This window comes from Danio rerio, chromosome 2 (assembly GCF_049306965.1).
Source record: "Danio rerio strain Tuebingen ecotype United States chromosome 2, GRCz12tu, whole genome shotgun sequence".
Taxonomy (NCBI): Eukaryota; Metazoa; Chordata; class Actinopteri; order Cypriniformes; family Danionidae; genus Danio; species Danio rerio.
This window is the reverse complement of record NC_133177.1, coordinates 60,074,042-60,087,541: the sequence shown is the minus strand read 5'-3', so window position 1 is coordinate 60,087,541 and position 13,500 is coordinate 60,074,042. Positions and strand designations below refer to the sequence as shown.

General features: G+C 33.9%; 1 protein-coding gene across 4 annotated transcripts in view; it reads left to right on the top strand.

Annotated features, from left to right (window-relative positions):
* The first annotated feature begins 6,976 nt into the window (after positions 1-6,976).
* arhgap45a (Rho GTPase activating protein 45a) overlaps positions 6,977-13,500 on the top strand; it is a 71,591-nt gene continuing 65,067 nt past the window's right edge. For 2 of the 4 annotated variants that reach the window (XM_068214937.2, XM_005171466.6), the window contains exons 1-2: positions 6,977-7,199; positions 13,043-13,406. In XM_068214937.2, the coding sequence (XP_068071038.1) occupies positions 7,119-7,199; positions 13,043-13,406 (445 nt within the window). In that variant the 5' untranslated portion in view covers positions 6,977-7,118. Of the gene's footprint in view, positions 7,200-13,027; positions 13,407-13,500 lie in introns of all 4 variants that reach the window. The other 2 variants (XM_009298940.5, XM_001919343.9) reach the window with 1 other exon arrangement.

The following is a 13,500-nucleotide window of genomic DNA, read 5'->3' as shown; positions in this document are numbered from 1 at the left end:
GGGGCATTCTTGCTGTGAGGCAACAGCGCTAATCGCTGGCCATCGTGACGCCTGTCAGAAATGAGGGAAATTAGGGCTGGGTGGGGGCGTTTCTTCAAGACGAAGATATTGAGATGAGAAAAGCCTGGTTATTTATAGTAAGTTAAGGATCATCTGATAGGATAATCAGTCATTAGCTAAAGTTGGAACAGCTTTGAACAATCATAAGCACGGGATCCTTTCGAAATTTGTTTATAAATAAACTTCACTTTTATATAATTATTTAAATTACAGGCAAGTTTCTTTAGGGGGATGGGGGTGTGGGGGATACACCAAATAGCTATCCCACAGAACACTGAAAACTTAAATGTATTTTATTAATGATGTAATTTAATAAAATTAGATGTCATTAGATATTAGATGTCATTTAAATCAAACATACATTTGATTTACTGAAGCATCTATTACACAAACTAGCATTACCGAACCCCACCTCCTTCATCAATGTAAAATTCACACACTGATTTAAAGGGGACCTATTATGCAAAAATTAGTTTTTAAGAGATTTAAACACAGTTGTGTGTCAGCAGTGTGTGAATATAACCAGCCTCTACGGGTAAAATGTATTCATTGTATTTGTTATAATCAGACTTGATCAAAACAGTCTGCTGAAACACTTTGATTGACGTTCTCCCTTCGTACGTGTCATCAGAGGGAGATGATCACAGTCCAAACACATGCACTATAGGGGAATTGATGAACTAAATTGACCCTAGTGTATGAATGAGTGTGTATGGGTGTTTCCCAGTGCTGAGTTGCAGCTGAAAGAGCATCCACTGTGTAAAACATATCCTGGAATAGTTGGCGGTTTGTAATATTTGCACCATACGCTTATTTCATGCGGGCGCCATTTTAAAGAACCAAAGCGAGGCTGCGGCGGGAAGAAACCCAAAAGTATAAGACCAGCACTGTAAACATTGCAGTTACATGCTGTGACTACAAACCTCCAGCTGTTGGCGAGATTTCAAAATGCAGAAATGGTGTAAACATGACTTTAATATCATTCAGTAAGTTTAATTTAAACAATTAAAAGCAAATTAGTATCAAACAACATCACAATCTCTTACAGAGTAATGTTCTCAAGTGTCCTCCAAGGCTTCAGTTCATGGCACCAGGTAAACACTGTGAGGACGCTTCCCTGCTTCAGTGTAACACGGTGAGTGATAAAACACTGCAGAATTCTGTAGCACAGCCTTGTGTTGTCTGTAATAGTGTTGCCCAGGTACTGAAGTTTTAAAACCGTCTAACTCTTCACCCAGCGCAAACACAGATGCACAGAGACTGGAGCGCGAAGCAGCCGTGAAGATCAGTCGAGTCATCAAGCAGATCGCTCGGCTTGTCTGTGTTTGTACTTGGTAAACAGTGGAGGGTGGACTGATGACCTTCTCGACCAATCACAAGCATTTCTGTTTTCTTTAAATTCAGTATCGTGACAAGACTAATATAGTGAAAGAATCAGTTTATTAACTCGAGTTTGATGAATAGCATTTAAAACATGTGCTTGAGAAAGAAAATGTTAGCTAACTAGTGCTATTTCCCTTAACTTAGCTGAAAATGAGCTCTGATATGCCTTTTTATTTTCCCCATTTATTCAGAACGGACCTTCGGGTCACCTGGAAGGCGGTGAAATTACAAATTTGTGTCACTTTCTCTTCGCGGATAAGATATATAGCCATGTACACAACATTCCTATGCAACTCCCAACGATACTTCCAGGTTTCTTCCCACCGCAGCCTCGACTTCGCTTTTAAAAATGGCGGCTGCATGGAATTAGTCTATAGCGACATTTTGTTTTGGAAATATTCCAACTATTCCTATTTTTGACTCTGCATCCTAAATCATTCATTCAGCTACAATTGTCATCACATAATTAAGCCTGATTTTCGTTTGTGTGTGTGTGTTACTCTACTCAGCTAAATAAACACATGCACAAAACATCTATTTTCGGTCATACAATCATTTATTCATTTTCCTTCGGTTTATTTATCAGAGGTTTCCACAGCGGAATGAACCGCTAACTATTCCAGCATACGTTTTAGGCACCGGATGCCCTTCCAACCGCAACCCAGTACTGAGAAACACCCATGCACTCATAAATTCACACACACCATCACACACCAGGGCCAATTTAGTTCATCAATTCACCTATAGCCTCTTAAGGCCCAGGGTTTTTTTACATGCATTTTTAAATTTCTCTTTCTATTTGGGCTTATTGGAATTTAATTAGAATAAAAATCTTTTGCTTTGTACTTTTAGAGACAAATGATGTCCATATATGTGGACTCATGGTCCGAATTTACATAAAACACTTTTTCCTGAATGTTTTTTTAATGCATAGATAACATAATATTTTTTTTACTTGCTTTAACTATCAGAGAGTAAAAACAACCTTTTTTCCCCCATTTTTGACTGTTAATAATAGTGTTTGGGACATTTCATATGCTGCAAGACAGTTGGAGGATATGAATATGTATGTCTGTAACAAAATATAAAACATTTTAAGTATTTTAATTAGCCACTTAAGAGCTAAAATGTGCTGTCCATGTATGTGGCCACTAAGCCCTAGGAGGATGGCGCATGTGTTTGGACTATGGGGAAAACCGGAGCCCTCGGAGGAAACCCATGCCAACACAGGGAGAACAAGGGATACAGCTGCGGCCAGAAGTTCACAATATTTATTTTTAATTTATTTAATTATTCATTAATTGTATTTTATTATCGTCTACTCCTACCCCAACCCTTAACCCAACCATCAGTTTTGCATAGACAGTAGTTATATAGAGTATTATTCATAATATTTATTATATCACTCATTAAATTGTATTTTGTTAACGTCCCCGGATTAATAAAGGGCCTAAGCAAATGAAGGATAGTGAATGAATGATGAGTATCCGCAGCTGTATCCCTTTTAGGCCGTACTAACACTAGGTACAGTTGCTGTGAACCGTGCTTGAGCCCGATTCAGCGCACTCACACTTCTCAAACGATCCGGGAAACGGGTCTAGGCACGGTACGGATGGCATAGTGTGAGTAGGCCCTTAGACTGTACCATTCCAAAACACAACTTTTGAAGCTTTGGCGACACCTGCTGACCACACTCTTGTAAATGCAACAAAAGCTCTGGAAAAACAAGGATTAAATTGGCATTTTTGAATACTACAAATGTTAAATCGAAAACAAAACCCATCAAATGCACTTAGCTTATCATCTAGTATTAATAAATATAAAATGTCTTCAAAATGTCAAATTTTTTAATACATTTTTAAGTCCTAATTTTAATTTAAATATTGTTTGTTCCATTTGCTGAACAGTCCAACAGGGGACTATTTTAACCAATATTATTAATTTTAGTTTTACAAATATCTCTTTAAAGCGTTTACAAACTTGTCAAACTGATTCGAGAACAGGTAAAAACCTGATGAAACCTGTCCAGTTAGTATATTTGTATACCATAACTGTATATATTTACATTCATTCACTCATTCATTCACTCATTCAATCATTTTCTTGTCGGCTTATTCCCTTTATTAATCTGGGGTCACCACAGCGGAATGAAACCCCAACTTATCCAGCATGTTTTTACACAGCGGATGCCTTTCCAGCTGCAACCCATCTCTGGGAAACATCCACATACACTCATTCACACACATACACTACAGCCAATTTAGCCTACCCAATTCACCTGTACCGCATGTCTTTGGACTGCAGGGGAAACCGGAGCACCCGGAGAAAACCCACGCGAAAGCAGGGAGAATATGCAAACTCCACACACAAACACCAACTGACCCAACCGAGGCTTGAACCAGCGACCTTTTATATGTTTATAAACACAGTATAAATATTCTATTAGGAATTTAATCTAATTTAATTTAATGTGTAACATAAACAAGCACTTCACTGTTGTATAGTTTCTGTTGTGCCTATAATGCATGGAGTTTTTTACATTACAACTTTTCCACAATATATAGCTACAGTATATATATATATATATATATATATATATATATATATATATATATATATATATATATATATATATATATATATATATATATATATATATATATATATATATCAATAGAAATATATAATGGATAGCACATGGGCTAAATGTATGTTGTTAAATTAACATTTACTAGATGTCAGTGATTTACTCTTATATTTATTTCGTTCTTCACACACAAGCTGTTGATGATAAAAACACTACTGTATGTTCTCAGATGTATGATTGCCTATATTGTTTATGTGATCACATTGGAATTTTTGAGGTTGACGGGTTTAAATATTACTGTCATGAATGAATGGACACTTGTTTTAAAATAAATTGTCTATTTATTTATTTATTTATTTTTTTTACAAAATAACATTTAGAAATAATATTTTGTATTTAATTTATTTTCAACTGTTAAACCAGTTCTGGTCAATCAATTTAATTGAATTTAATTTAATTTTATTCAATTTTTATTTTATTTTATTAAATTTTATTGTATTTTATTTTATTCAATATTATTTTATTTTATTTTATTTTGATATATTTTATTTTATTCCATTTTATTTTATATTATTTCGTTTTATTTAATGTTATTTTATTCAATTTTATTTTATTTTATTCAATTTTTATTCAATAGTGAGGCCAGCAGGGAGCGCTCAACCTGTGGTCTGTGTGAGTCCTAATGCCCCAGTAAAAGTGAAGGGGACACTGTATTGTCAGTGGGCGCCGTCTTTCGGATGAGACGTTAAACCGAGGTCCTGACTCTCTGTGGTCATTAAAAATCCCATGGCACTTCTCGTGAAAGAGCAGGGGTGTAACCCCGGTGTTCTGGCCAAAGTCCCTCTATCGGCCCTTATGATCATGGCCTCCCAATCATCTCCTTCCACTGAATCGGCTCTATCACTGTCTCTCCACACCACCAATAGCTGGTGTGTGGTGAGCGCACTGGCGCCGTTGTCCTGTGGCAGCCGTCGCATCATCCAAGTGGATGCTGCACACTGGTGGTCGTGTGGAGAGACCCCCCTCATGATTGTGAAGCGCTTTGGGTGTATAGCCATACACAATAAATGCACTATATAAATACACATTACATTACATTACATTACAATTTTTTTTATTAAATTAAATTAAATTTTATTAATTTAAAATTTATTAAAATTAATTATTTAATAACATTTTATTTTATTTTATTACATTGTTTTATTTTATTACGTTTTAATTTTTTTAATTAAATTTTTTTTATTTAATTAAATTTTATTTATATTTTATTCAGTTTATTTTATTTTATTCAATTTTATTTTATTTTATTCAATTTATTTTATTTTATTCATTTTTATTTTATTTTATTTTTATTTTATTTTTATTACATTTTATTTTATTTTATTTTATTCAATTTTTTATTCAATTTTATTTTTTATTTTTATTAAATTTAATTTAATTTTATTAAATTAAATTAATTTTTTTTATCACATTTTATTTTATTTCATGGCATTTTATTTTATTTTATTACATTTATTTTATTTTATTTCGTTTTATATTGTTTTATTACATTTTATTTATTTTATTTTATTTTGATTTATTAAATTTTATTTTATTTATACTTTATTCAGTTTATTTTATTTTATTAAATTTTATTTTATATAGTTTATTTTATTTTATTCAGTTTTATTTTATTCTGTTTATTTTATTTTATTCAATTTTATTTTTTTATTTCATTCAATTTTTTATTCATATTTATTTTATTTTTGTTTTAATCTGTTTTATTTCATTTTATTAAATTTTATTTTATTAAATTTTATTTTATTTATTTTTGTTCTGTTTATTTTATTTTATTCAATTTTATTCAATTTTATTCAATTTTATTTCATTTTATTTCATTTTATTCAATTTTCTTTTATTTTATTCATTTTTATTTCATTTTTTCTTTATTTAATTTAATTTAATTTTATTTTATTTTATTCAATTTAATTTTATTCAATTTAATTTAATTTTATTCAATTTTATTCAATTAAATTTTATTCCATTTTATTTTATTTTATTCCATGTTATTCAATTAAATTTTATTGAATTAAATTACATTTATTTAAAAAATTTTATTTTATTTTATTTCAGCTGGAAGGGCATCTGTTGGGTAAAACATATGTCAGAGTAGTTGGTGGTTCATTCTGCTGTGGAGACCCTAAAAAATCAGGAATTAAGCTGAAGGAAATTGAATGAATTAATTATTTTATTTTATTATTGTGATTTTTTATTTATAGCTCATGTATGAGCTTATTGAGCAAAATGATAAAGGAATGGGACAAATTAATAGTTATAAACTTTATAAACTTTACCACTAGCACTGTGGCCTCACAGCAAGAAGGTCACTGGTTCAAGTCTCGGCTGGGCCAGCTGGCATTTCTGTGTGGAGTTTGCATGTTCTCCCCATGTTGGCGTGGGTTTCCTCCAGGTGCTCTGGTTTCCCCCACAGTCCAAACACATGCGCTATAGGGGAATTGAGGAACTAAATTGGCCGTAGTGTATGAGTGGGTGAATGAGAGTGTATTGGTGTTTCCCAGTGTTGTGTTACAGCTCGAAGGGCATCCGCTGCGTAAAATGCTGGATAAGTTGGCGGTTCATTCCGCTGTGGTGACCCCTGATGATGGAAGAGACTAAGCCGAAGGAAGGTTTATTAATGAATGTAGAGATTGCATTAAAATACTTATGACAAGATAATGTGACATAAAAACACAGCTAAGTAAATAAATAAATAAAATAAAAGCACAAAGGTAAAATATCAGGACTGTTGGGCCCCATGGCTAAAATTGCTTAGGGCCCCCAAATCTCTAAATCCGCCCCTGCTAATACATGAACTTATTGTAAAGTGTTACCAGTATTTGTGGGTGTAGTGAGTCTCCGGCAGGTGCCAGCAGCGTCTTCGAGAGGCGCGCGCGTCCAGTGCGCGGCGCCGCGGCAGGAAGAACGCGCGCGGGAGCGAGTAACTGACTCTCATGATGGGGAAGTAACTGTCAGCCGCAGAAGAGCCCGAGGAGACATTTTCACAAGTTTCTATATCTTTCCTCAACCTTTTTGTGTGAACAGCGTGAACATGTTTTCCCGAAAGAAGAAGGAGCAGGCGACTAAAACACCTACAGCCTCCAAAAAGAGCAACTCTGCGCAAAACCCTTCGGTGAGAACAACAAACTTTCTCTTGAGGGAAATAAAAACACGGTTAAGATTGTGACAAGTCCGTATTGCTAGCGTGTTTAAAACAAGTCCACAGGTTTAATCTTCATTAATGTAAAGCTGCTTTGCATCTAATGCTAAATGTCAAAAGAGTTACAAATGTGCTCACACTCTCTAAAGAGTTCACTTCCTTATTTATTTACTAAAACTAAATGCACTTTATTTCTAATGGATGTTGAACTTGTGTGTGAATCGTTTTAACTGAATTGGTTCATTTGAATGATTCATTTCATGCTGTTACTTCGAAAACTTTCGGTTGATCTGAATCTTTAGATTCGGATCAGAAAATGCTCATTTATTTCGACATGTAACGTAATTAAACCGTCACTTCTGCATGATGGACATTTGCCATTTGTGAACTGGTCTGATGCAGAACGACTTGTTCTTTGTTTCGCAAACAATACCAGAAATAAACTGAGAGGAAGTCAAGAGAGTCATTTCAGAACAAACAGTTAGTCGTTCAGTTCCAGATGGAAGAAGCTTCTTTGGTTAAACAGGTGCGACACAACGATATGAAGTACATAATGTGACATAAAACCTTAAGTCAACATAGTACCACGACTCTTGATTTAAATAGCAAATTGAAAAATGTTTCAACCAACAATTATGTCACGTTCAACTCGTGCAGGAGTTTAGTTTCTTGGCAAAACACACAAATATATACTCAGTTAAAATACTAAGGGTTAAAAATACCCTAACATAACCAAACTATAGGTTATTATAGCATTTTCCCAACTATGGGTTATTTTAACCCAGTGCATTGAGTTATTTTGATTAAATGTATTTTTTTCCATTCTGGTATTACTATTGCTACTATTACTAGTACTACTATTATTCATTTTACAAATATGTCTGTGTAAATAAAAAACATACAGTTTTAGAAAATATTGAAAATGCTTTATTTTCATTACATTTTAAGTTCCAGACACCTAAACGTTTTTATTTTTTTAATATAGATCAGCTAAGTGCACGTTCGTATCGTCAATAATTAAGAATGCTAGTGAAATGGATATAAAACACGACACGGAGAGGTAATTTGATAATTAACCAACAACATTATTTCGATAGAGCTTAAATAAACTTTATAACGCAAAAACAACAGTACGTACACATAATAATGCAGCTGTTCTGTCAGTTAAATCAGTTAAATGTTGAAATTCAATTATTTTAACCCAACTGCTTGAGTTGTTAAATAAATAACCCAATAAAGGTTAAAACCAACCCAACAAAGCACCAAATATTTGACCCAACTGGTTGAGTTATTATTAAATAATCCATTTATTCATTTTGTATTCGGCTTAGTATCTTTATTAATCCGGGATCGCCACAGCGTAATGAACCGTCAGGTTATCCATCACGTTTTACGCAGCGGATGCCCTTCCAGCTGCAACCCATCTCTGGGAAATATCCATACACACTCATACACTACAGACATAGCCTACCCAATTCACCTGTACCACATGTTATTGGATTGTGGGGGAAACCGGAACACCCGGAGGAAACCCACGCAGGGAGAACATGCAAACTCCACACAGAAACACCAACTGACTCAGCCGAGGCTCGAACCAGCAACCTAGCAACTGCGCCTAGCGACTAGCTACTGCGCCACTGCGTCGCCTTTAAATAATCCAATAAGGGTTAAAAATAATCCAACAAAGCACCCAATATTTTTAACTCATCCATTGGGTTAAATAAATAACTCAACGTTTTTTAGTGTTTATGAGCAATTCCAGCGTTATGAATGTGACATTTGCAGTAAAATCTTAAACAATGATTGACATAGAAAGTATATGTTAAGATTAGGCTTGGGCTGGTAAGATTCTGATGGTATGATAACCTTGAATAAAATGATCACGGTATTGTGCTTACTACTCTAAAATATATTATTTTTAAACTGTCTGGGTAAGAAACAAAAACTTTTTTTTCCCTTTAAACACAGTATATTTAATTTAATTAGTTTAGAGCAGTAAACATGTCAGGCTAATTAATTAAAATCAATCAGACGTCTGTTGTCTTCATTTTCAAAGCACACAAATTTCTTTGCAATCTAAAACTTTATCTTTGAATATTTTTTCTGCTGGAAGTACTGTTTTCCTTAATAAAATAAAATAGAAATGTAAATAAAAAATCTTACACATACCTTAGGAAGATAATAACAGAAAATTTTGGCGGTTTTAAAACCTTGACTTCTCCAAAGCGCGGTATGCCTGGAAAACGGTTATCCTCCCATGCCAAGGTAAGATTATATTGAAACATCTGTTTATATTTTCCAAAACTACTAACCACAGAGTTATGAGATCAGAAAAACATCAATCTGTAAACATTTTGTATATTTTAAATGAGGAAATTAAACATGCGTTATGGATGTGACGGAAACAAGTCTGTGAATTTACAGTAACGTTAAACAACATACTTTGTAGAAATTCTGTGAGTTAAACTGCACAACCCAAAATAAATAATGCTAATGAAAAGAAGAAGAGTTGGCTCACTGCAGTACAAAGAAATTTTATTTTATTTTATATGACATTTTTGCATTTATGAGGAAAAAGCATCGTTATGGATGTGACACTTTTCTGTTATGGATGTGTCAGATGTGAAATTGCCCCCTCGTGTGACTTTGCTTAATCAAATATAATAGTTTGAAAACGTTGACAGAGACATCTTTGAGTATTTTTAAAGCACTGTAAAATACTTGCTTACACAAAAAATGTTTAAACAGTTTCTCTATTTTGGTGAAAACATAATTTTTTCATGGCATGGTTGACATTTGCATGGAATTACTCAAATATATATGAGCAATTTCATCATTATGAATGTGACATTTGCAGTAAAATTATAAAAAATATATTGACATAGAAAGTATATGTTTAGATTACATTGAAACATCTGTTTATATTTTTCAAAACTATTAACCACATAGTTACGGAATCAGAAAATATAAATCTGTAAACATTGTATATCTTAAATGAGGAAAATAAACAGGCGTTATGGATGTGACTAAAAAAGTCTGCGAGTTTACAGTAGACAACATACTTGGTAGAAATTCTGTGAATTAAACTGCACAACCCAAAAGAAATGATGTTAATCAAATAAACAAGAGTTGCTCAATATAGAACAAACATGACTGATTTTATTTTACTTGACATGCTTGCATTTATAAGGAAAACGCTTGCTCATGGATATGACAGATGTGTGATTTCCACTTGTGTGACTTTGTTAAATCAAATAGTTTCAAAACACTGACAGAGACATTTTTGAGTGTTTTTGCAGTACTGTGAAATACAAGCCTACACAAAAAAAAGGGTTTCGCTATTTTGGTGAAAACCTTTTTTTTTTCATGGCAAGGTAAACATTTGTATGGAATTGCTCATATGGCACCCAAACAACCCTATTGACTTTCATTGTATGGATTAAAACACTTGAAAGTAGGCATGAATTGGATGTTGCAGCAGACTTTGATTCCAGTGTGATGAGATATTTATATTTGAATGTTGAGTAGGGAAGCAGGGTTTTTAGTTTTGCACCCCTTTTCTCACCCTTCACCCACAAAAACTTGTGGTTGAAGGGGCGTGGCTAAGCATGTTTCGCTTAATTTTTCAAACTGATCAGTGAATGACTGCCATTCTAGAGTAGATGCAGATGGTCAGATTTCGATAAAAGAATTACCAAAACAATAATTTAATTACATTTAAAAATTAATTTATTGATTGTTTATCTTAAGACAACAATGTGGGCAAGCAAAATAAACTTTTAAATCAAAATACATTTTTATTTCATGCAGACTTTAAGACATAGGTCTCAAACTGGATTCCTGGAGGGCCGCAGCTCTGCACAGTTTTGCTTCAACTCTAATCAAACTCAGCTGATCCAACTAATTCAGCTGTTCAAGACTACTAGAGACTATTAAGCAGGTGTGAATTGAAGGTGGTTAGAGCTGAACTGTGCAGAGCTGTGGCCCTCCAGGAATCAAGTTTAGCACCATTGCTTTAAGATATTTTTTAAAATGTCTGTTTATGTTCTGTATGAAACTGTATGATTGTTTTTCTTCTATGCAAAATGAAAAGAGAAATTCTGAGCACCTTTCTGTGAAAATTGATGATACTACTAAGAGGGTATATTATAATATACAATATTTTGTAAATGGTATTACACATATTTTAATATTACATTTGTAAATATTCTAAATTAACATATAAAGTAAATTAAAATACTTTTGTAATTAGTATGTAATCTGTAAAATAGCACTTATAATTTTATGTAAATTGAATAATTTTTAAAAATATATTTAAAATATAGCTAATATTTGCAAAATAAATAAATATAAATAATTATATTCATGGTGGCCTAGTGGGTAGCACTGTTGTCTCACAGCAAGAAGGTTGCTTGTTTGGGCCTTGGCTGGGTCAGTTGGCATTTCTGTGTGGAGTTTGGATGTTCTCACCGTGTTGGTGTGGGTTTCCTCTGGGTGCTCTGGTTTCCCACCCACAGCTCAAACACATGTACTATAGGGGAATTGGGTAAGCTAATTCGTCCTTTAAGAAAGTCTTAAAGTGTGAAATTAAAATTTTAATTTGTGTTTATTTTGCCAGTGCATTGTTATTCTTTTGGTTAACAGTTAATCCATGCAAGTTAATCCACTGAAAAAAAAACTGTTTGTTTTGGTAATCTTTAATTAATTTTTTAATGCGCTTTTTTAAAATTTATGCACATCTTGGTGTTTTCATTCAGCATTTTTATGCATTATTCCAAAGTGCTCATAAAAATAGCTGGATGGAAACATAGCTATCTATATTCACATATCTACTGTAAATCTGTCATATTTACACTAAACTTTTCAGCATGCATCATCAACATTCACCACCATGATAATCATCCTTCATTAACTCTGTTAATAGTTGTCCATCCTCCAACAATTTTACTAATTAATAAAAATACCGTACATCTAATGCTGTAGTTCAGCGTTTCTCAACCACGTTCCTGGAGGACCACCAGCTCTACACATTTCCATGTCGCCTAACCACACACACCTGATTCGATCATCAGCTCATTTACAGAGAAAAACGTGGTTGAGAAAAACTGCTTTAGTTGACATAGCGTGGTTAAATACTTATAGCGCAGGATTTGAAGATCAGAATCATATCTGTTTAACAGATGTGGTCATATGGAAATGAAAAATATATTAGACCAGAAAATTATCCATTATTACCTTATTATTTTAGTATGATCATTACATATATACAGTTGAAGTCAGATTTATTTGCCCTCCTGTGAATTTCTTTTTCAAAAATTTCCCAAATGATGTTGAACAGATTCAGGATTTTTTCACAGTATTTCCTATAATATTTGTTCTTGTGGAGAAAGTTTTAATTTTTTAAATTTCAGCTAGAATAAAAGTAGTTTTTTTATTTTTTTTAACCATTTTAAGTTCAATATTATTAGCACCCTTAAGCAATATTTGTTTTGGATTGTCTACAGAACAAACCACTAATATACACTGACTTTCGTAATTACCCTAACTTCACTCTAATAAACCTGGTTAAACCTTTAAATGTCACTGTAGGCTAGTATCTAGCTAATAGTACTGCTAATAATTCAGGAGGGCTAATAAATCTGACTAATCTAACTGTATTTATGTAACATAGCTAAATTCATATCCATAAATCTGTCATATTCACACCAAACTTTTCTATATGCATCATTAACCTTCATCACCATAATAATCATCTGTCATTAACACTCGACCCCTGTCTCTCGTTCCCCTGTTAAACCCAGTTGTCCATCCTCCAGGAACACTCTCAGAATGACACTATGGACGGCTCCTCCATGTTGACTCCTCCAGATTCGGTGGCGTTGTCTTGTCCCGGGACACCCTGTGCTCACTCCAGACTGTCGGGCTGCAGTTCTCCTGTCGGGACTGTCAGGCGGCCCCCGGGTCTCAGCCGCCATGCCAGCGCTGCAGGGTTCCCCTTCCAGACGTCCGGGACCTGGGGCTTCCATAAGGGTTACGTGCGGGCACCGCTCAACTACGGACAGGCGGCGGAGGGACTGGAAACATCAGTTATCGAGGTGGAGGACATTCCCTCTCTGCTGAGAGACGTCGCACGATTTGCGGAGGCCGTGGAGAAACTCAAGGACATGGTGCTGGGTGAAGGTATGCTTTTGTTGACATAATGTGTTCACTTTTTGAACATGAAAGTGATTTAGTCCTTGTGTGCTGTAGGGTTGTTTTAGGATAGGATAGAATA